This window comes from Pollachius pollachius (genome assembly GCF_949987615.1).
Source record: "Pollachius pollachius genome assembly, chromosome: 19".
In the NCBI taxonomy this organism is placed as follows: Eukaryota; Metazoa; Chordata; class Actinopteri; order Gadiformes; family Gadidae; genus Pollachius; species Pollachius pollachius.
This window is the reverse complement of record NC_136952.1, coordinates 306,721-330,496: the sequence shown is the minus strand read 5'-3', so window position 1 is coordinate 330,496 and position 23,776 is coordinate 306,721. Positions and strand designations below refer to the sequence as shown.

Here is a 23,776-nt window from a genome sequence, read left to right as displayed (position 1 = left end):
GGAACCATAAGGCCACCCCATACAGAGATACTGTCCCTTACATAACGGAACCATAAGGCCATCCATACAGAGATACTGTCCCTTACATAACGGAACCATAAGGCCATCCATACAGAGATACTGTCCCTTACATAACGGAACCATAAGGCCACCCCATACAGAGATACTGTCCCTTACATAACGGAACCATAAGGCCATCCATACAGAGATACTGTCCCTTACATAACGGAACCATAAGGCCATCCATACAGAGATACTGTCCCTTACATAACGGAACCATAAGGCCATCCATGCAGAGATACTGTCCCTTACATAACGGAACCATAAGGCCATCCATACAGAGATACTGTCCCTTACATAACGGAACCATAAGGCCATCCATACAGAGATACTGTCCCTTACATAACGGAACCATAAGGCCATCCATACAGAGATACTGTCCCTTACATAACAGAACCATAAGGCCACCCATACAGAGATACTGTCCCTTACATAACGGAACCATAAGGCCATCCATACAGAGATACTGTCCCTTACATAACGGAACCATGAGGCCATCCATACAGAGATACTGTCCCTTACATAACGGAACCATAAGGCCATCCATACAGAGATACTGTCCCTTACATAACGGAACCATAAGGCCATCCATACAGAGATACTGTCCCTTACATAACGGAACCATAAGGCCATCCATACAGAGATACTGTCCCTTACATAACGGAACCATAAGGCCACCCATACAGAGATACTGTCCCTTACATAACGGAACCATAAGGCCATCCATACAGAGATACTGTCCCTTACATAACGGAACCATAAGGCCATCCATACAGAGATACTGTCCCTTACATAACGGAACCATAAGGCCATCCATACAGAGATACTGTCCCTTACATAACGGAACCATAAGGCCATCCATACAGAGATACTGTCCCTTACATAACGGAACCATAAGGCCATCCATACAGAGATACTGTCCCTTACATAACGGAACCATAAGGCCACCCCATACAGAGGGGGGCAGGGGGGCCAACCCTCACCTTATGCTTGGTCATGGCGCCTACGATCAGGGGGCACACCATGCCCGACAGCGTGCCCACGCCGTTGGAGATGCCCATCAGGATGCTGGCGTAGCGCGGAGCGATGTCCAGGTGGTTCACGTTGAAACCTGCGGGCGACAGGAGGGGCAGGGGAGACCTTCTGGGTCAGACGGTCTGGGGTTCTTTGATTCTCAGACTGGGACGCATTCCACTGGGGCTACACCATGCGCTATTCAGCGGTACACAGAGGAAAAGAAATGTCTAACAATTTAAAAATATAATAATCATAATAACAAGGCGTTCTATGGGCTGCCATAGACTCCCATGGAGGTAAAATAATAAGAAGAAGAAACAGTGCGAAAACAATAGGTTGTCTCGCAGCTTCGCTGCTTGACACCCAATAATAATAATTGTGAGTTAGAGCCCTCAGATCAGTTCCTGCCTCCCTGGAGGGAGATGGCAGCCATCAGACCTTCTCCTCAAAGGGAAGCAAACACTGAATATATAATTGGTGTATTTTTAGTTATCTGTTTGTAGTCTTTGTGGTTAATTTTCTTACATATAATTGTATAATAATATAATAACTGTATATATCTTTATATTACTTATTTTGTTAGGTGACCAGAAGGGGGGGCGCCGTGGTTGGGGGGTGACGTCATGGGAGTGAGGTCATCACGGCCACGCCCACAGCCGCTCACCTGAGATGGCGAAGCCGGAGAAGCCCACGGCCAGCACCAGGAAGGTGATGGCCACCACCTTGGTGTGGGAGAAGCCCACCACCAGCAGCAGGGTGGCCTCCATGCCGAAGCCTGGGGAGAGGACAGTAGTCATGGGTCAACCTTCTCCACAGCGCCTGGGGTTCATTACCATCCCATCAGTCAACCCGGACGACGTCTCCAACCCAGAGCCTTCCAACTGTGGGTCCAACCCCGCTGGGAACCCAGAGATAGAACCCAGAGGTAGAACCCAGAGATAGAACCCAGACATAAAACACAGAGATTGAACACAGAGATAGAACCAGGATAGAACCCAGAGGTAGAACCCAGAGGTAGAACCCAGAGATAGAACCTGGAGATAAAACCAGGATAGAACCAGAGATAGAACCCAGAGCTAAGGCAGTGTTGGGGACTTCAACACTAGATGCACCCATAGTGAAGCTCTGTCTATTCTTATCGCTGAGCCCTGGGCTACTGTTAGCTGCGTTCGATACGATGCTGTGCTACCCTCTCGGGTTACCTCAGCCCCATCGATCTGTGGAGCAGGAACAGTCCAGTGAACGTGAGAGGCTGAGAGAACCGGCTGCGCTCCGCTGACTGAAGCTCACAATGATCTCCGCTAATGATCAGATGTTAAGTTCTCCTCGTGGCACCTCTCCAGAGAGTAGGGATGTGTTCACGGTTAGAGGAACAGTAAGGAGACGTGTGACAGAGCGCCGCTGAGCCACACAGTCCAAAATAACACATCCTTTACACCAAAACCTTCTGAGGTGAGTACCTTCCATATCCTCTGTACATGTAGAGACATAATGAGATATTTAATAGACCAAGTGAGAACATGAATAGAGTTAAATATCTTCCACATGTAGAGACATAATGAGATATTTAATAGACCAAGTGAGAACATGAATAGAGTTAAATATCTTCCACATGTAGAGACATAATGAGATATGTAATAGACCAAGTGAGAACATAAATAGAGTTGAATATCTTCCACATGTAGAGACATAATGAGATATTTAATAGACCAGGTAAGAACATGAAAACTGCTGCGTCTCACCTCCACAGTTCATCAGCTTCCTGACGTTGGTGGTGCTCATGATCTGATTGGTGCGCAGGTAGTCAGCCAGCTGCCCTCCGATTGGTACGATGATGGTCATGACGAGGTGGGGGAGGGCTGACACGATGCCCACCTAGACACGCAGCGCAGGTTAAAGTTCAACTCCCTAAAGTCCATTTAGAAACATATTCATCGAATGAGAAGGGCAACGAGGGGAGAAGGTTCAGAGAACAAAATAAACCAATGTCTCATGTCTCTCCAGACAGACTCAGATAAATACAACTCGTTTGGAGACCGGATCTCCAGGGAACACTGCTGGTTTAAATAAGAACAGATGAAGACACTCTATAATATGTATTCATATGTGTCCACATGTGTTCATATGTGTTCATACGTGTTCATACGTGTTACGTGTTCGTATGTGTTCATATGTGTTCATATGTGTTCAAATATGTTAATGTGTTCATATCTGTTCATCTGTTCATATGTCCTAATATCTGTTCATATGTGTTCATATCTGTTATATTTGGACTGTAAAACGGACTTTGCGGAGGCTTCTGGTTCACGCCTCCACGTCGTCCATTAATTCCTGATAATGGACACCTCGAAGGGCATTATCCCGCTTAAACCACGGTCACTTGCCAAAGAAAATAAATGAAGACCATTAATTTATATTTTCATGCGTTTTACAATCCAAATATAAAGTTTTTCACAAGCCATAACTTTGTTTCCCTGGTAACGGGACAATTTATCTTCTCTCGTTTTGAAGGCTGATGAGACAATTCATATGTGTTCATATCTGTTAATATCTGTTAATATGTGTTCATACATATGCAATATGGAATTCTTATTCACTAAAGGTTATGGAATTATATTTTTATGCTTGTTTCGAACTTGAATCCATGTTCTCAAGGCCATGCTGGCACCACATCTAGATGGGGGTAAAAGGAATGATGATGGACCGGCGAGATTAGAACCCCGGTCACTGGCTTTATACTAATCCACTTCGCCACCACCGCTACCTCTCTACAGTTGAAAACATATGCTATACATATCGTACATAGGGTGTATTTAAAGTGAATTCCCTAAATTATAAAATAAAGCAGTCTGGACCTTGCTTTTGCATTTTGAAATCATCGTCATTCTATTGGGATTAATGGCGAACAACTCTGCATTTGGCTTAGTTATTTTTTAGACAATATGCTGAATCTTTTTACTTACGAATTTATATGATCGGCCAATTTTGCCAGCACGCCTTCCTAGCCTTATTATGTGCAACTGTGTTGCCCCTAGCTGTTATCTGATTCTTGAACTCCTCATAGGAGTTCATTATGACTATCTGTTCCTCATGAGTGAAATATACTGCTCTTAATCTATCCATTTTGCAAAGGTGAGTAAAATGACGCGATAAACGCCAATTTCACGGGAATGCGCATTGAAACTTAAGCGGAAAACCTGGATTGACAAATTGACTCGTAAGTGAGCTTCATGGTACCATTTAACTCTGATCGCGAGTTGCGTATTTGTCAATCCAGGTTTTCCCAAGAAAGCCTGGGTATGTTCAGCACGTTTACTAGGGTTATGGGTTATTTAGGGTTAGTAAGGGTAAGTGAGGGTCAGTCTTGGTTAGTTAGGGTTAGTAAGGGGAAGTCTGGGTGAGTTAGAGTTGGGTTAGGCAAGGTAAGTGAGGGTTAGTTAAGGTTAGTTATGGTAAGTGAGGGTAAGTCTGGGTTAGTTAGGGTTAGTTATGGTAAGTCTGGGTAAATTAGGTTTGGGTTAGTTAGGGTTGGTTAGGGTTAGTAAGCGTCAGGTTAACCCGGCTCACCTTGCTGATCTCGAAGCCAAACACCTCCTCAAAGTAGGCGGGCTGGCTGATAAGGAGCAGGTAGAAGGTCCAGCTGCGGCAGAAGTTGGCCACGATGATGGCGTAGACGGGCATGGAGGTGAAGAACGCCCGCCAAGGGGTGTTGAACTTCTGCAGTGACAACAGGTCTGTCAGCGTCACATGCCTCTAGAGTAAAACCTGCTCCTAGGACATTTGGACTTAAGGTTAGGGATTGTTTATCGATATTTTAACAATAGTGACGAAAACAAGCTCCATGACGGATAATGAACCACAGAATGAAAACCTTATCACATTCTATCTTCTAGTGTGAGATAGGACCAGTCCAAACCAGAACATGCCTGCTTCTACACAGGTGCAAGAAAATGAATCTGAATTCTCGACTCCTAAAATAGACTTTGAGTCCAAAATAGTGCGACTACATCTGCAGCGTGTGCTTTGCTTCGCAAGAACAACATGATCTATTTATAACAACATTCATACTCCGGATGTTTTAACATCAAAGTGCTGGAGATCACTATGATGGTGACTATGGGATAGTTGATAGGGACCCACTGTAGACCCTCACCCTCACCAGGACTCTCTGTAGACCCCCACCAGGACTCTCTGTAGACCCCCACCAGGACTCTCTGTAGACCCTCACCCTCACCAGGACTCTCTGTAGACCCCCACCAGGACTCTCTGTAGACCCCCACCAGGACTCTCTGTAGACCCCCACCAGGACTCTCTGTAGACCCTCACCCCCACCAGGACTCTCTGTAGACCCTCACCCCCACCAGGACTCTCTGTAGACCCCCACCAGGACTCTCTGTAGACCCTCACCCCCACCAGGACTCTCTGTAGACCCCCACCCTCCCTAGTGACTGATGGAGCTCCAGGAGAGATTCTGGGACCCACCGTGACGGGGGTGGTGTTCATGGTGGAGGTCCCGATGCTCTCCTCGATGTAGTTCTTCTCCTCCTCAGTGATGGTGGGGTGTGCTGCCGGGCTCTCATAGGACACCAGCACCCAGAAACAGTACCAGAGCACCCCGAAAGAACCTGCATGGGGAACACAGTCAGACAGGAAGCAGTATGGAGGAACACACAGTCAGACAGGAAGCAGTACCAGAGCACCCCTAAACTACCTGCCAGGGATGGGAAGATCCAAAGAGCCCAGATTGACCCCGTGTGATGCGAGCTCACCGTAGACGTAGAACACCGACGACCAGCCGGAGTACTGCACCAGAATACCGGCCAGGGGCATGGCGATGACCGCGCCCGCATAGGACCCTACGGACACACACACACACACACACACACACACACACACACACACACACACACACACACACACACACACACACACACACACACACACACACACACACACACACACACACAGGACGAGACATGTGGAAGAAGGGGTTACACAAGCAACCTTAGTTCCTAGCTAGAGTCAATAAACAGTAACCAGCAACCACGGTGACGTGTGCTCACCACAGAAGGCTGTGGTTGCCAGGCGACTTCTCTCCAGGGGCGGGGCCCATTTGGCCCATATTCCATGGCACGCTGGATAGGACACGCCCTAAAGGACAGGGAAGATGTCAATCAAACTGAACCCAATAAAAACAACAAAGACACTAATAATAAAATTATATTGATAATAATAATGACAATAATGATAATTCAGATAATAACAGTCATAACAATATGATTATAAAGTTAATGATATAATAAATATAATATAAGGGTGGCAGTAGCCACGGGGGTAGAGCGAGTTGACGTGTAACTGAAAGGTTGCTAGTTGGATCCCTGGCTCCAAGTGGCTCAGAGTGTCGAGGTGTCCTTGAGCAAGACTCCTAGCTGACCCTAACTGCTCCCGACGCTCTCTCACTGTGTGTATGAACGGTTGTAAGTCCCTTTTTGGATTATACATATTGTAATCATAATCATTTAGTACTAATTTATTTGTAGATGGACAACATAAGATGGAAAAGAAAAAGTATTCTTGAACCCTTCTCGAGCCTCTCTCTCCTTATAGAGAGAGGTTGTCATCACACCCTCTCTAACCCTAACCTCTCTATAGAGCTCGTAAGTCCGCCCCTTCCGGGAGACCCCATGGGACCTCTGGGAGAGGAAAATTAGAATGGGAGACAAAGGAAAGAAATGTATTATTTTCTGATCCCAGTCATTAAATGCCTTGGATTACACATATGTTTTGTGTGGGTCCAAATAATAATTTTTCACGTAAAGAGTTTGACCGTTTATTGTGCAATTGTTCAGTTAAAGGCTGTAGTGAAAACACAATGAGAAAGACTACACGTCTCGTATGTGACGTCACTCTGCCTGCGACTGGCGCGGACAAGACCGACAATCTCCCCATCGGCATAACTGAAAATCTACACATGCCCCGACTTATAATGTTTCTCTTTTGATGCTTTTATCCTCCTCTTGGAAAAAAGCGGTGAAGTGGAGCAGAGAGATCGCCATGTCTGTGCCAGAGTGGTGGGGACGTATATCATTCGAGTCGAGAACAGCGAGGGGCTGTAGTTCACAAAGCGGCCTCACACAAAACCTAACATTATCAAACTCCTTCGCAAATTTTTTTGTTTTCTTTGCATGAAAAATTATAATTTAAATATACAAACAACATATGTGTAATCCAGGGCATATAAAGACTGGGACCAGAAAATAATTACTTTTTCTCCATTGAAACCCATTCTAATTTTCCTCTCCCAGAGGTCCCATGGGGTCTCCCGGAAGGGGCGGACTTACGAGTTCTATATAGAGGTTAGGGTTAGAGAGGGTGTGATGACAGCCTCTCTCTATAAGGAGAGAGAGGGTGGGGAGAGCCCCCCTCTATGAGGAGAGAGAGGGCGAGAGAGCTGAGAGGAGTCAGCGGGCTGCTGCTCCGTGAGGAGGTGTTCTCCGTACCTCCACCAGGCCCTGGCAGATCCTGACAAGGATGACGCAGCCGAAGTGCATCCGGGCGGCCGAGGGGATGAGCATGTTGAGGCAGGATGTGGCCACGATGGCGAAGCCGAACACTCTGGGGCAGGAGGGAGAGGAGAGAGTCACCTTCTGATCTGTCGTGGACAGACAGCCGGTCTGGAAGATGAACACTGACCTGTTGGCGGCAAACCTCTGACAGATGAACCCTCCGGGGATCTGGGTGACAATGTAGCCCCAGAAGAAGGAGCCGTGGATCATCCCCACCGTCTCGGGGTCCCAGTCGAACTGGGCCTCCTGGGGGCACAGTGGGTCAGAGTTAGGGCTACCCCTAACCCAGACACCAGGATACGGGTTGTACTGGACTGGGAGGGGAGGGTGGAGGGAGGGAACACACAGGAGGACTCTAAAGCATCCTGATAGAGAGTTCCTGTATTCAGGTGCATGATATTTATCATTATAAAAAATCAATCAAAATTAATACTAGTAAAGGAAAGGCCTATCACATGAGCCGACTGCAGAACCTACCGGCAGCAAGGACGGACCAACCTTGTAACTAAATGGGAAGAAGTTTTTCTATATCATATATCACTCTGTGGGTCCGACAGGGAGTCAGCAGCTGTTCAGACAACACAGCTGAGGTGATCCTAACCCTAACCCTAACACAACTATAACTATATAACTATAACCAGCAGTGTCCTGCTCCTCACCCTAACCCTAACCCTAACACATAACTATAACCAGCAGTGTCCTGCTCCTCACCTCTGTGTTGGACAAAACAAACTAACTACTTAAGTTAACGAACAACCTGCCGTGGAGCTAGCATGTGAAGCGCTGCGGTTACTTGAGGCATGTGCAGAGAGCTTCATAACCGCGGCTACGCTGACCCTAGCTAACCTGTGGAGGGAGTATCACACTAATTAGAAGGTCTACGTGGTGTCAGGCAATCCCCTTTGTGGTTTAGAACACTCTTCAAAGCCTTTTGACATGATGCTGGTGATTAAGAGAGCCAGATAAACCTCCTTTGTCTGGGCTTAGCCTCGCCGTTCACACAGTACCAGAACACCCAGAAACCACCACTAACAGCACACACTGGATAGGACTCCAACATGAGGGAGGGATGAGCTCCACCACCTAGCTAAGGTTAGAACCAAGAAGGAACCAAGAAGGAAAGACCCATTCGTTCTGAACTGACTTCACCATGCTGACCCCCCCCCCCCCCCCCCCCACTCACCACGATGACCTCCTTGTTGTCCCGCAGCTCGCGGTGGCTGTTCACCATGCTCACGATAGCCACCCCCAGGTTGCAGCGGATCCCGAAGGAGATGCAGAAGCCGAGTCCGGACAGGATGGCGATGATGTAGCGCCGCGGCAGGCCGAAGCAGGTGCAGTCCACCACCGGCATCTCCTTCTCCACCACCAGCTCGGGCCGGCCCTCCGCTGACAGCTCCAGGGTCTCTCCATTCTCCTGCTTCTTCTCTAGCGCTCTGCAGTGGGGGGGGGGGGCAGTGACAGGGAGGAGGTAAGGGCTTCTGCTCCATCGCTGGGGGATGGTGCTCTCTTAAACCCTGAGACTGCTGGTCTCTTAAACCCTGAGACTGCTGGTCTCTTAAACCCTGAGACTGCTGGTCTCTTAAACCTTAGACTGCTGGTCTCTTAAACCCTGAGACTGCTGGTCTCTTAAACCCTGAAACTGCTGGTCTCTTAAACCCTGAGACTGCTGGTCTCTTAAACCCTGAGACTGCTGGTCTCTTAAACCCTGAGACTGCTGGTCTCTTAAACCCTGAGACTGCTGGTCTCTTAAACCCTGAGACTGCTGGTCTCTTAAACCTTAGACTGCTGGTCTCTTAAACCCTGAGACTGCTGTTCTCTTAAACCCTGAGACTGCTGGTCTCTTAAACCCTGAGACTGCTGGTCTCTTAAAGCCTGAGACTGCTGGTCTCTTAAACCGTGAGACTGCTGGTCTCTTAAACCCTGAGACTGCTGGTCTCTTAAACCCTGAGACTGCTGGTCTCTTAAACCTTAGACTGCTGGTCTCTTAAAGCCTGAGACTGCTGGTCTCTTAAACCTAAGACTGCTGGTCTCTTAAACCCTGAGACTGCTGGTCTCTTAAACCTTAGACTGCTGGTCTCTTAAACCCTGAGACTGCTGGTCTCTTAAACCCTGAGACTGCTGGTCTCTTAAACCTTAGACTGCTGGTCTCTTAAACCCTGAGACTGCTGGTCTCTTAAACCTTAGACTGCTGGTCTCTTAAACCCTGAGACTGCTGTTCTCTTAAACCCTGAGACTGCTGGTCTCTTAAACCCTGAGACTGCTGGTCTCTTAAACCCTGAGACTGCTGGTCTCTTAAACCCTGAGACTGCTGGTCTCTTAAACCTTAGACTGCTGGTCTCTTAAACCCTGAGACTGCTGGTCTCTTAAACCCTGAGACTGCTGGTCTCTTAAACCTTAGACTGCTGGTCTCTTAAACCCTAAGACTGCTGGTCTCTTAAACCTAAGACTGCTGGTCTCTTAAACCCTGAGACTGCTGGTCTCTTAAACCTTAGACTGCTGGTCTCTTAAACCCTGAGACTGCTGGTCTCTTAAACCCTGAGACTGCTGGTCTCTTAAACCTTAGACTGCTGGTCTCTTAAACCCTGAGACTGCTGGTCTCTTAAACCTTAGACTGCTGGTCTCTTAAACCCTGAGACTGCTGGTCTCTTAAACCCTGAGACTGCTGGTCTCTTAAACCCTGAGACTGCTGGTCTCTTAAACCCTGAGACTGCTGGTCTCTTAAACCCTGAGACTGCTGTTCTCTTAAACCCTGAGACTGCTGGTCTCTTAAACCCTGAGACTGCTGGTCTCTTAAACCCTGAGACTGCTGGTCTCTTAAACCTTAGACTACTGGTCTCTTAAACCCTGAGACTGCTGGTCTCTTAAACCCTGAGACTGCTGGTCTCTTAAACCTTAGACTGCTGGTCTCTTAAACCTTAGACTGCTGGTCTCTTAAACCCTGAGACTGCTGGTCTCTTAAACCTTAGACTGCTGGTCTCTTAAACCCTGAGACTGCTGTTCTCTTAAACCCTGAGACTGCTGGTCTCTTAAACCCTGAGACTGCTGGTCTCTTAAACCCTGAGACTGCTGGTCTCTTAAACCCTGAGACTGCTGGTCTCTTAAACCTTAGACTGCTGGTCTCTTAAACCCTGAGACTGCTGGTCTCTTAAACCCTGAGACTGCTGGTCTCTTAAACCTTAGACTGCTGGTCTCTTAAACCCTAAGACTGCTGGTCTCTTAAACCTAAGACTGCTGGTCTCTTAAACCCTGAGACTGCTGGTCTCTTAAACCTTAGACTGCTGGTCTCTTAAACCCTGAGACTGCTGGTCTCTTAAACCCTGAGACTGCTGGTCTCTTAAACCTTAGACTGCTGGTCTCTTAAACCCTGAGACTGCTGTTCTCTTAAACCCTGAGACTGCTGGTCTCTTAAACCCTGAGACTGCTGGTCTCTTAAACCTGAGACTGCTGGTCTCTTAAACCCTGAGACTGCTGGTCTCTTAAACCCTGAGACTGCTGGTCTCTTAAACCTTAGACTGCTGGTCTCTTAAACCCTAAGACTGCTGGTCTCTTAAACCTAAGACTGCTGGTCTCTTAAACCCTGAGACTGCTGGTCTCTTAAACCTTAGACTGCTGGTCTCTTAAACCCTGAGACTGCTGGTCTCTTAAACCCTGAGACTGCTGGTCTCTTAAACCTTAGACTGCTGGTCTCTTAAACCCTGAGACTGCTGGTCTCTTAAACCTTAGACTGCTGGTCTCTTAAACCCTGAGACTGCTGGTCTCTTAAACCCTGAGACTGCTGGTCTCTTAAACCCTGAGACTGCTGGTCTCTTAAACCCTGAGACTGCTGGTCTCTTAAACCCTGAGACTGCTGTTCTCTTAAACCCTGAGACTGCTGGTCTCTTAAACCCTGAGACTGCTGGTCTCTTAAACCCTGAGACTGCTGGTCTCTTAAACCTTAGACTACTGGTCTCTTAAACCCTGAGACTGCTGGTCTCTTAAACCCTGAGACTGCTGGTCTCTTAAACCTTAGACTGCTGGTCTCTTAAACCTTAGACTGCTGGTCTCTTAAACCCTGAGACTGCTGGTCTCTTAAACCTTAGACTGCTGGTCTCTTAAACCCTGAGACTGCTGTTCTCTTAAACCCTGAGACTGCTGGTCTCTTAAACCCTGAGACTGCTGGTCTCTTAAACCCTGAGACTGCTGGTCTCTTAAACCCTGAGACTGCTGGTCTCTTAAACCTTAGACTGCTGGTCTCTTAAACCCTGAGACTGCTGGTCTCTTAAACCCTGAGACTGCTGGTCTCTTAAACCTTAGACTGCTGGTCTCTTAAACCCTAAGACTGCTGGTCTCTTAAACCTAAGACTGCTGGTCTCTTAAACCCTGAGACTGCTGGTCTCTTAAACCTTAGACTGCTGGTCTCTTAAACCCTGAGACTGCTGGTCTCTTAAACCCTGAGACTGCTGGTCTCTTAAACCTTAGACTGCTGGTCTCTTAAACCCTGAGACTGCTGGTCTCTTAAACCTTAGACTGCTGGTCTCTTAAACCCTGAGACTGCTGGTCTCTTAAACCCTGAGACTGCTGGTCTCTTAAACCCTGAGACTGCTGGTCTCTTAAACCCTGAGACTGCTGGTCTCTTAAACCCTGAGACTGCTGTTCTCTTAAACCCTGAGACTGCTGGTCTCTTAAACCCTGAGACTGCTGGTCTCTTAAACCCTGAGACTGCTGGTCTCTTAAACCTTAGACTACTGGTCTCTTAAACCCTGAGACTGCTGGTCTCTTAAACCCTGAGACTGCTGGTCTCTTAAACCTTAGACTGCTGGTCTCTTAAACCCTGAGACTGCTGGTCTCTTAAACCCTGAGACTGCTGGTCTCTTAAACCCTGAGACTGGTGGTCTCTTAAACCCTGAGACTGCTGGTCTCTTAAACCTTAGACTGCTGGTCTCTTAAACCCTGAGACTGCTGGTCTCTTAAACCCTGAGGCTGCTGGTCTCTTAAACCCTGAGACTGCTGGTCTCTTAAACCCTGAGACTGCTGGTCTCTTAAACCTTAGACTGCTGGTCTCTTAAACCCTGAGACTGCTGGTCTCTTAAACCCTGAGACTGCTGGTCTCTTAAACCCTGAGACTGCTGGTCTCTTAAAGCCTGAGACTGCTGGTCTCTTAAAGCCTGAGACTGCTGGTCTCTTAAACCCTGAGACTGCTGGTCTCTTAAAGCCTGAGACGGTTGTCCCCTTGGGCTGAAGGTGGCAGGCCGTTGCTTGGTTTGAAGATGTTTCTTGATGGTTTTTAATGTTCTCAAACCCTTCAGACTACTGAAACCTAGAACTGGCTATACAAATAAAACGTTTTCTGTATCAGCTGAAAGCTTTTAATATATTAAAGGGATTTTTCCTTTTTCAGTAAATTTGATTTGCATAATCCTTTTGTTTCTAACGTCCTCAAAAGCAAATGTTTGGACCTAACTCAATGTTCTGTGTGCATGATGCGTACAGCCCGTAGATGAACCATGGTCGTCCTTATTGGTTATTCTCCACAAACAAATATCCCCAATCATCAACTCGCTCTAGAACCTTCCAGCAGCGTGGCGCCAACCCTCAGATCTCTACCGCCCACCACCAGGGCTGGCTGGACAGACGGACCACACTGGACTGACAGCTTCCTGTCCTCACAGCTTCCTGTCCTCACAGCATCCTTTCCTGACAACTTCCTGTCCTCACAGCTTCCTTCCTTCTTTCCTTCCTCCCTCCTTCCTCCCTCCTTCCTCCCTTCCTACTTCCTTCCTTCCTCTTTCCTCCCTTCCTTCCTTCCTCCCTCCTCCTTCCTCCCTCCATCCCTTCCTTGGGCTCTCCCCTCCCACCTGTTCCCCTAGCAACGGCTGGGATGAGTATGACCTCTCCAGCCTCCTGTCTTGGAGATATCAAATATGTATCACGGTGGTTCATCTATTATCCATGGAGTGTAGAGCGGAGCAGCTCATTGATCAGCAGCTCATTGATCAGCAGCTTGGCGCCAACTTTTTGGACGTCAGGGTGTGTGCATGCATGCGTGTGTGCGTGCGCGCATGTATGTGTGCAGGTGGATTTCCACCGACTGTTGCCATGTGCTCCCTGGGTCCGTTCAGCCAGACACAGATCCCTGTTTTAGTCCACTAGCTTCAGACGGACACAGATCCCTGGTTTAGTCCACTAGCTTCAGACGGACACAGATCCCTGGTTTAGTCCACTAGCTTCAGACGGACACAGATCCCTGGTTTAGTCCACTAGCTTCAGACGGACACAGATCCCTGGTTTAGTACACTAGCTTCAGACGGACACAGATCCCTGGTTTTGTCCACTAGCTTCAGACGGACACAGATCCCTGGTTTTGTCCACTAGCTTCAGACGGACACAGATCCCTGGTTTTGTCCACTAGCTTCAGATGGACACAGATCCCTGGTTTAGTCCACTAGCTTCAGACGGACACAGATCCCTGGTTTAATACACTAGCTTCAGGCTATTTTGGGTGAAACAAGGTCAACTTTAACTGAACAACACCAAGACAGCGTCAGCGATGGAGAACATCTGCGCCCTTCCTCATGATGTCCTTTCTGGTGACATCCAAGATGAGCACAAGGTCAACACAGATACAGGAAGCAGGAGGAGCAGGAGGAGAGGGAGCTGGAGGAGGAGGAGGAGGAGGAGGAGAGGGAGCTGGAGGCGGAGGAGGTGGAGGAGGAGGAAGAGAAGGAGGAGGAGGAGGAGAGGGAGCAGGAGGAGGAGGGGGAGAGGGAGCAGGAGGAGAAGGAGGAGGAGGAGGAGGAGCAGGAGGAGCGTGGTTGTAAAGCCTCATGCCTACTGTGCGTCGGATGGGCTCTGACATTGATCAAGTATTAATGATTCTCACTGTTGAATTATTAATATCTTTGACTCTTTCACTGACTATTTCTGTCCTCTCTCTCTCTCTCTCTCTCTCTCCCTCTCTCCCCCTCTCTCTCTCTTTCCCCCTCTCTCTCCCGCTCCCTCTCTCTCCCTCTCCCTCTCTCTTTCTCTCGCCTTACTGCTGGTGTTCTCCTTCACATCTTCTGACACAATCGCTCTCAAAGCTCACGGCCTTCTCAGTCTCATACAAGGCCCTCAGCACGCCTGTTTCTCTAGCGCTAGCCTGCCTTCTAGAGCCTTACTGCTGGCCTGTTTCTCTAGTGCTAGCCTGCCTTCTAGAGCCTTACTGCTGGCCTGTTTCTCTAGTGCTAGCCTGCCTTCTAGAGCCTTACTGCTGGCCTGTTTCTCTAGCCTGACTTCTAGAGCCGTACTGCTGCCCTGTTTCTCTAGCGCTAGCCTGCCTTCTAGAGCCGTACTGCTGGCCTGTTTCTCTAGTGCTAGCCTGCCTTCTAGAGCCTTACTGCTGGCCTGTTTCTCTAGCCTGCCTTCTAGAGCCGTACTGCTGCCCTGTTCCTCTAGCCTGCCTTCTAGAGCCGTATTGCTGCCCTGTTTCTCTAGCGCTAGCCTGCCTTCTAGAGCCTTACTGCTGCCCTGTTTCTCTAGTGCTAGCCTGCCTTCTCGAGCCTTACTGCTGGCCTGTTTCTCCAGCCTGCCTTCTAGAGCCGTACTGCTGCCCTGTTTCTCTAGCGCTACCCTGCCTTCAGTAGGATTAGCTTAGCTTAGGTTGGGTAAGGGTTAGTTAGGGTTAGGGTTAGGTTGGGCTAGGTTATTTTAGTTGAGGTTAGGGTTAGGTTAGTTTAGGTTAGGGTTGGGTTAGGTAAGTCTAGGTTAGGTTAGGTTAGGTTAGGTTCTAACCTTTGACACCTTGACCCTGACACTCTGAGTGTCAGGGCCATCCTGCTCAGCCCTTGGGGGGTTAGGGTTAGCTTAGAGAGGACCTGCTGGAGGTGGAGCCCCCGGAGAGCGAAGTAAGCCCCTAGTGAGAGAGTCAAGGTTGTATGAGACTGCAGCAGCAGGGTTCAGCTGGGGGAGGAGAAAGAGACCAGGTCTAGATGGATCTGAGAAGACCAGGTCTAGATGGATCTGAGAAGACCAGGTCTAGTTGGATCGGAGAAGACCAGGTCTAGATGGTTCTGAGAAGACCAGGTCTAGATGGATCTGTGAAAAACAGGTCTAGATGGATCTGAGAAGACCAGGTCTAGATGGATCTGAGAAGACCAGGTCTAGATGGATCTGAGAAGACCATGTCAAGATGGATCTGAGAAGACCAGGTCTAGATGGATCTGAGAAGACCAGGTCTAGATGGATCTGAGAAGACCATGTCAAGATGGATCTGAGAAGACCAGGTCTAGATGGTTCTGAGAAGACCAGGTCTAAATGGATCTGTGAAAACCAGGTCTAGATGGATCTGAGAAGCCCAGGTCTAGATGGATCTGTGAGACCTCCTGACGTCAGGACTCATCAGGTCACAGTCAGAGAGTTTGATGCTAAAGATGAAATACCCATAATTTCAGCCTCACGTGGTAAAATAACGGCCCCAAAAGGAAAATAATAGAATAACGCAAAACGGAATGAATAGAACAGAACTATAACAGAATAGAACAGAACTAAACAGAATAGAGCATGATAGAACGGAACCGAATGTACCGTTTATAAGAGCGAGTGGCCGATGGGAGGGGAGAGAACAGAGTGCGTGAGACGAACTAAGACAAGCTGCATTACGCACGACATGCTGCTCCGAAAACGCATCAGGGGAGCAAGCAGCACGTGCTTGGGAGGAAATAAAGGCTCAACGCGGACCCGTCGTCACCCCCACCGTTCCGTCCCGTCCCGGTAGCTGTAATCCAACCTATAAGGTTTCAGGGTGGGGGAGGAGAAGGGACCGCGGAGGGTGCAGAGAGGCTACTTACACCAGATAGGTGCGCCTCAGCCAAGGTGCCGCCGAGGACTTAGAGACAGATTGAGGAGCAGGAGGAGGTTATTTCGGGAGGGGATTTATGTGTTTAAATCCCGAGTGGAAGAAAAGGGAGTCGGACAACATTTGGTTTGTAAATGCATTAAGCCACAGTATGGACAAAAGTTGATATTAGATCGGGTTTACATTGGGTTTACATTACTGAAGACAATCAGTCTCACCATCACCAACCAGACCAACCAGTAAAGATGGTGTTTGATCAAAAGCAAAAAGAATGTATTCAGCCTGAAAGCAGATCAGTTCAAACCACTTTTCCCGTTTTACACACTTTCTAACGAACAATTCCATTTAAATAGGGTAATAACGAGCATTATGTGATAACCCTCATCTATTTTTACGAGTCAACTTAAATTAACGGATAGTGGCAACGAAGCATTCTTCTCATTCATAAACTGAAGCATGGATTTGGTTTTTGAAGTTTTAGTCCCGATGCTCCGTTTAGTCTCCGGGAATTCAACCGAAGCGCTGCTGTATGTTTCATCACGATATATTATATGAATATGTTACTTTATATGTGAGACACAGGCTGACACAGGCTGCGTAAGGGTTTAAAGTCCCGGTACCTACCCATAAATCTTCCCGAGGGTCCTGGCGGCTACGATCTTTAACCTGTCTGGCCGGACCTCCATCCTCTCAGCTCCAGGCTCCCCGCGGTGTGTCCTCGCGCTATGAGCGCAGAGCTTCCTCTCGACTCTTCCCGCTTTTCACTCCGATGTGTGACCCCGTAAGGACTGAATCCCCTCCTTATTTTTGCGGGGAACGCATCGGATTCCAGGAAAATGGTGGAATAAAAGTTGGTCCGAGGAAACTCTACAAGGGCTTATAAACTAAAATTACACAAATCATATTTCTGGATAATGATTATTTTTTATAGTTAATAAAAAGAAAAGATTAAGCTCTGTTATCCTCCTCACTTTGTAATGTGTCCCGTTTGTAACTCGGCATCGTCCAGACCTCTCGTGTCACTGGCCGCGGTCCTGAACGGATTACCGCTAATCTCCTGGGAGCGGGGAGCTCCGCTACGTCACTCATTGGCCGGAAGCCCGACGTTTTAAGCAGGGACTATTCCGGAAGTTGCTATTCTGGGAACACATAAATAGCGACCAGAGCAGAATTTAAGAGCCTTGTAGAGTTCTGCGGTTCTGAAGACGGGAGGGGCGGGTTCTGTCGGCGCCCTAGTGTTCAAACGTGCTTATTGAGTCATTCCATCTTATTGAGTCAAGTCCAAGACGATTTTTTATTTAAAACAGGTTATTTCAATAGGTCGAATTTAGTTCTTTAAATCTTTTCAATTAGTTTCACTTCTTTTTTTAATAGGAGTAGTGCTAAATTATATATATTTAAATTTAGAACATATATACAGTATAATGATAACCCCAGGTTAACACTAACCTACCAGGTAATCTTCATCACCTGATATATACAGTATAATGATAACCCCAGGTTAACACTAACCTACCGTACTCTTCATCACCTGATATATACAGTATAATGATAACCCCAGGTTAACACTAACCTACCGTACTCTTCATCACCTGATATATACAGTATAATGATAACCCCAGGTTAACACTAACCTACCGTACTCTTCATCACCTGATAATGAGGATCATAGAGGAGCAGCTCCTGCTGTTAGTGGAGGAGAGACAGTTCACACAGTGGGGTCAGAGGTCACCGGACACACAGTGGGGTCAGAGGTCACCGGACACACTATGAGGGCTGGGGTCAGAGGTCACCGGACACCGTACACACTAGCAGTGCTGGGGTCAAAGGTCACTTTACACACTAGGAGGGCTGGGGTCAAAGGTCACCGTACACACTAGGAGGGCTTGGGTCAAAGGTCACTGTACACACTAGGAGGGCTGGGGTCAAAGGTCACCGTACACACTAGGAGGGCTGGGGTCAAAGGTCACCGTACACACTAGGAGGGCTGGGGTCAAAGGTCACCGTACACACTAGGAGGGCTGGGGTCAAAGGTCACCGTACACACTAGGAGGGCTGGGGTCAAAGGTCACCGTACACACTAGGAGGGCTGGGGTCAAAGGTCACCGTACACACTAGGAGGGCTGGGGTCAAAGGTCACCGTACACACTAGGAGGGCTGGGGTCAAAGGTTAGCAAACAGAACAGGTCTCTACAAGGTAGGGGTCTGGGTCCAGGGGGTCCAGAGGGTCCAGGGGGTCTAGAGGGTCCAGAGGGTCCAGAGGGTCCAGGGGGTCCAGGGGGTCCAGAGGGTCCAGGGGGTCTAGAGGGTCCAGGGGGTCCAGAGGGTCCAGGGGGTCCAGGAGGTCCAGAGGGTCCAGAGGGTCCAGAGGGTCTAGAGGGTCCAGAGCGTCCAGAGGGTCTAGAGGGTCCAGGGGGTCCAGAGGGTCTAGAGGGTCCAGAGGGTCCAGGGGGTCCAGAGGGTCCAGGGGGTCTAGAGGGTCCAGAGCGTCCAGAGGGTCTAGAGGGTCCAGGGGGTCCAGAGGGTCTAGAGGGTCCAGAGGGTCCAGGGGGTCCAGAGGGTCTAGAGGGTCCAGAGGGTCCAGGGGGTCCAGAGGGTCTAGAGGGTCCAGAGGGTCCAGGGGGTCCAGAGGGTCCAGAGGGTCCAGAGGGTTCAGAGGGTCCAGGTCCAGGGGGTCTGGGTCTAGGGGGTCCAGGTCCAGGGGGTCTGGGTCTAGGGGGTCCAGGTCCAGGGGGTCTGGGTCTAGGGGGTCCAGGTCCTCAGAGGAAGCTCTTCTCCAGGTCTTTGGCGGAGATGGTTCTGAGGGGGTGGGGGGAGCGGTGGGGGGGAGGGAAGGGGGAGACCCGGGGGGGAGGGGGGAGGCTGGGGGGGAGGGAGATGACGGAGGGCGTGGTGGAGAGCGAGCCGTATCCCCCTGGCCTCTCTCGCCCATCCCCCAACGGGCCCTGGAGAAACATCATGGGGGGGTTCTCTGGGGGGTCAAGGGTCAACTCTGGACAGACAGACAGACAGAGGATGGGGAGAGAGAGGGACAGACAGACAGAGGATGGGGAGAGAGAGAGATACAGACAGACAGAGGATGGGGAGAGAGAGACAGACAGACAGAGGATGGGGAGAGAGAGAGACAGAGAGAGAGAGACAGACAGACAGAGGATGGGGAGAGAGAGAGATACAGACAGACAGAGAGACAGACAGAGAGACAGACAGAGAGACAGACGATGGGGAGAGAGAGAGGGACCAAATGGTTTCATCAAAATCAGCTCAGAGGTCAACTCGTTCAAAGAAAGGGTTGGCCGTTCCTTTCTTAAACATAATGTCTCATACTTGTTGAAATTCAATTAATAAACTATTAAAGGGATACTTCACCGATACAGAAACCGCGAGAAGGAATTGGAGGAAGAATCGTTGGCTTTGACTCTCTGAAGTCCAGATTGAACTGCAAATTGAGATTGATGTGGAAGGACCAGAGACGTCGGAGAACCCGACGCATTAGTTTATTCATAATATCATCTCAAACGACTCCGTAGGGTTCTCCGACGTCTCTGGTTCTTCCACTTCCACATCAATCTGAAGTAGACTGAACTGCGACATGGAGGAGAAAGGGATTGTTGCCCCCTATCGTGGACCGCGATTGCCCTCCGCCTGAGCCCCGCTGCCCGGGCGGGCAGTCCCGAGGCAGCGGCCAGCGAGCTGTGGGGCGCCCTCCATGTCGCGATCGCAGTTCCACATCAATCTGAAGATGCAGTTCAATATGGACTTCAGAGAGTCAAAGCCAACGTTTCTTCCCCCAATTCCTTCTCCACCATAGCCGAGAATCGTACACGGGTCTTATTTTGGAAACCCGTAGCCGAGAATTACATTCAGCAACCGACCAGACCCGCTATAAATTGATACCGACGCGTGACCCGTACCCGAAGGAAAATTAGACACATTAGATGGAACGCCGGGGAACTACACTATCTGGTGTTTGGCGTGGTGCTTTAGATTGCTGTGCAAAAAAAGCACATCATCCACTGTGGACGATTTTAGTTGACTCCTCTGCTCCTGAATAACATCTCCAGCACCGGAGAAGTCTCGCTCACTATCGCAAACCCACGACCGACCTGAACTGTAAAGAATATGATCTAATATCCATGCTTGGGAAAACAGGACAGGACAATATGATAACCAGATCATCCTTGGGTTGCCTGGGTTACCGGAGTGGTCCTGGAGCTGGGTGTGCTGGTACTGCTGCCTGCTGTAGAACCTGTTGTAGATGCAGAATACGGCCGCCATCAGCGCCATCGTCCCGACTGCTGCCAACACGAACAGACCCACTCTGTTGGAGCCCTGGTCCAGGTCTGTGGACCAGAGGACTCATGAGAACAGACCCCCTCTGTTGGAGCCTTGGTCTGTGGACCAGAGGATTCATGAGAACAGACCCACTCTGTTGGAGCCCTGGTCTGTGGACCAGAGGATTCATGAGAACAGACCCCCTCTGTTGGAGCCTTGGTCTGTGGACCAGAGGACTCATGAGAACAGACCCACTCTGTTGGAGCCCTGGTCTGTGGACCAGAGGACTCATGAGAACAGACCCCCTCTGTTGGAGCCTTGGTCTGTGGACCAGAGGACTCATGCAGTTCCGGTTAGTCATTTTTCCAATCGATTGGTCATTGAAACAAGAAATACCGCAACTGTTTTGGTTGACATTGTGTTTCTAGGTTAAGTTTTGACGTTGTTAGGCTCTGCGACATATGAAATGGTTCGCTCTTGGGATAGCCACCATGGGCTAGAGTGGTAGTTTCTATAGCAGTAACTCCGGTAGTTGTATTTTTATGGCAGTAACTCACATGTAGTTTGTATTTCTAGGGCAGTAACTTCCATGTAGTTTGTATTTCTAAGGCAGTAACTCAGGTAGTTGTATTTCTAGGGCAGTAACTCATGTAGTTTGTATTTCTATGGCAGTAACTCAGGTAGTTTGTATTTCTATGGCAGTAACTCATGTAGTTTGTATTTCTATGGCAGTAACTCACATGTAGTTTGTATTTCTAAGGCAGTAACTCAGGTAGTTGTATTTATATGGCAGTAACTCATGTAGTTTGTATTTCTATGGCAGTAACTCAGGTAGTTGTATTTCTATGGCAGTAACTCAGGTAGTTGTACTTCTATGGCAGTAACTCAGGTAGTTTGTATTTCTATGGCAGTAACTCAGGTAGTTTGTATTTCTATGGCAGTAACTCATGTAGTTTGTATTTCTATGGCAGTAACTCAGGTAGTTTGTATTTCTAGGGCAGTGACTCACATGTAGTTTGTATTTCTATGGCGGTAACTCAGGTAGTTTGTATTTGTATGGCAGTAACTCAAGTAGTTTGTATTTCTATGGCAGTAACTCAGGTAGTTTGTGGCAGTAACTCAGGTAGTTTATGTATTTCGATGGCAGTAACTCAGGTAGTTTGTGTATTTCTATGCCAGTAACTCAGGTAGTTTGTGGCAGTAACTCAGGTAGTTTATGTATTTGTTTGGGGTCGGCTTAGCTCAGGAGGAAGAGCAGTTGTCTTGCAACCGATATGTTGATAGTTCGATCCCCAGCTCGTGGGGATGAGTCCCTGGGCAAGACACTTAGTCCTAACTGCTGCTGATGATCTGTGTGTCGCCTTGCATGTTTGACTCTGCCGTCAATGTGTATATTAACTGATGTAAGTCGCTTTGGATAAAAGCGTCTGCTAAATGCTCTAATTGTAATTGTAATTATTTCTATGGTAACTCAGGTAGTTTATGTATTTCTATGGCAGTAACTCGGGTAGTTTGTGTATTTCTATGGCAGCAGCTCAAGTAGTTTGTGTATTTCTATGGCAGCAACTCAGGTAGTTTATGTATTTCTATGGCAGCAGCTCAAGTAGTTTGTGTATGTCTATGGCGGCAACTCAGGTAGTTTGTATTTCTAAGGCAGTAACTCAGGTGGTTTGTGTATTTCTATGGCAGTAACTCAGTTAGTTTGTATTTCTAAGGCAGTAACTCAGGTAGTTTGTGTATTTCTATGGCAGTAACTCAGTTAGTTTGTATTCCTAAGGCGGGAACTCAGGTAGTTTATATTTCTAAGGCGGGAACTCAGGTAGTTTGTATTTCTAAGGCGGGAACTCAGGTAGTTTGTATTTCTAAGCCGGTAACTCAGGTAGTTTGTATTTCTATGGCAGTAACTCAGGTAGTTTGTGGCAGTAACTCAGGTAGTTTATGTATTTCTATGGCAGCAGCTCAAGTAGTTTGTGTATGTCTATGGCGGTAACTCAGGTAGTGTGTGGCAGTAACTCACAGGAAGTCTCGGCGGTCAGGTGACCAGCCTGCTGGTTCCTCAGGAAGTGCGGCGGGTCCTGGGTGTGCTGCAGGCCGGGGGCCCCCTGGGGCCCGGGGGTGCTGACCCCCTGCTGGGAGCTCTGGGCCCCGCCCAGGCCTGGGAGCAGCAACAAGCAGACGGTAACCAGGCGCACCATGCTGGGTTCTCCTGGGAGGGGGAGGAACCATGACATTAGCTTGCCCACACACTCTCTCCCCTTCCTGCTTCTCTGTTCTTATTTAACCCTAACCCTAATGAATAAGGGTTACCCTAACCCTAACCCGGGTTAGGGTTAGGGTTGGTCATGCAGAGAGCATTGAGTTTGGCAAAAAAGACGAGTGCAAACTCATCTCCGTTTTCACAATATGACACAACTTGTTAGTCCTCGACGGGATTAAACTAGTCTGCCTCAGGATGGCCGTCACTGTTTCTGCTGTTGAGTAGAAAACACCAGATCGAAGGAGACATAATAGAAACCATTTACACGCCACCCTAGCACACATCATCATCCTCAGCACCCACAGGAAGTGTTAAGCTAACTTTAACTCTAACCCTAATCGATGGAAGTCTGTCTGGGTTAGGTTAAGCCTAACCCTAATGGATAAGGGCTCCCCTAACCCTAACCGATAAGCCTAACCCTAACAGGTAGAAGGTCTGGGTTTACCTGATGTGAAGGCGGTCAGCGTCTCTCAGTGAGGAGTGTTCAGGTGAGCTTCTGCTCTCTGCCATGAACGGACTCCTCCTTCCTGCTCTGTATGATTTAATGGAGACCGCGTCCATAGCAACCACACACCCAGGAGATTTATGTTTCCAAAGGCGGGAGCCATGTGTGAGCGACCGTGAAGCCCTGAAGACGAACCAAGACGTTCTGCTCATTAGTGGGACGACATCTGCTCATCTCCATCCTGAAGCCGCCTTTGTGTTCCACGCCTCTGGAAGCACGTTGGACAGCTCTTGTGGCGTGTTCGTAGAGCATATTGACAAGGTTTATGGATTATAAGAACCCTT

At 48.6% G+C, this 23,776-nt stretch overlaps 1 protein-coding gene across 1 annotated transcript in view; it reads right to left on the bottom strand.

The window, feature by feature from the left end:
* LOC307090181 (SH3 and multiple ankyrin repeat domains protein 1-like) overlaps positions 1-17,144 on the bottom strand; it is a gene marked incomplete at its 5' end in the record, with an annotated part of 36,804 nt that extends 19,660 nt beyond the window's left edge. Inside the window, 11 exon segments of the mRNA XM_079756755.1 lie at positions 1,009-1,171; positions 1,742-1,852; positions 2,820-2,952; positions 4,645-4,794; positions 5,560-5,702; positions 5,847-5,933; positions 6,141-6,228; positions 7,578-7,692; positions 7,771-7,889; positions 8,827-9,079; positions 17,083-17,144. Of these exon segments, the coding sequence (XP_079612881.1) occupies positions 1,009-1,171; positions 1,742-1,852; positions 2,820-2,952; positions 4,645-4,794; positions 5,560-5,702; positions 5,847-5,933; positions 6,141-6,228; positions 7,578-7,692; positions 7,771-7,889; positions 8,827-9,079; positions 17,083-17,144 (1,424 nt within the window).
* Between the last annotated feature and the right edge of the window lie 6,632 nt (positions 17,145-23,776).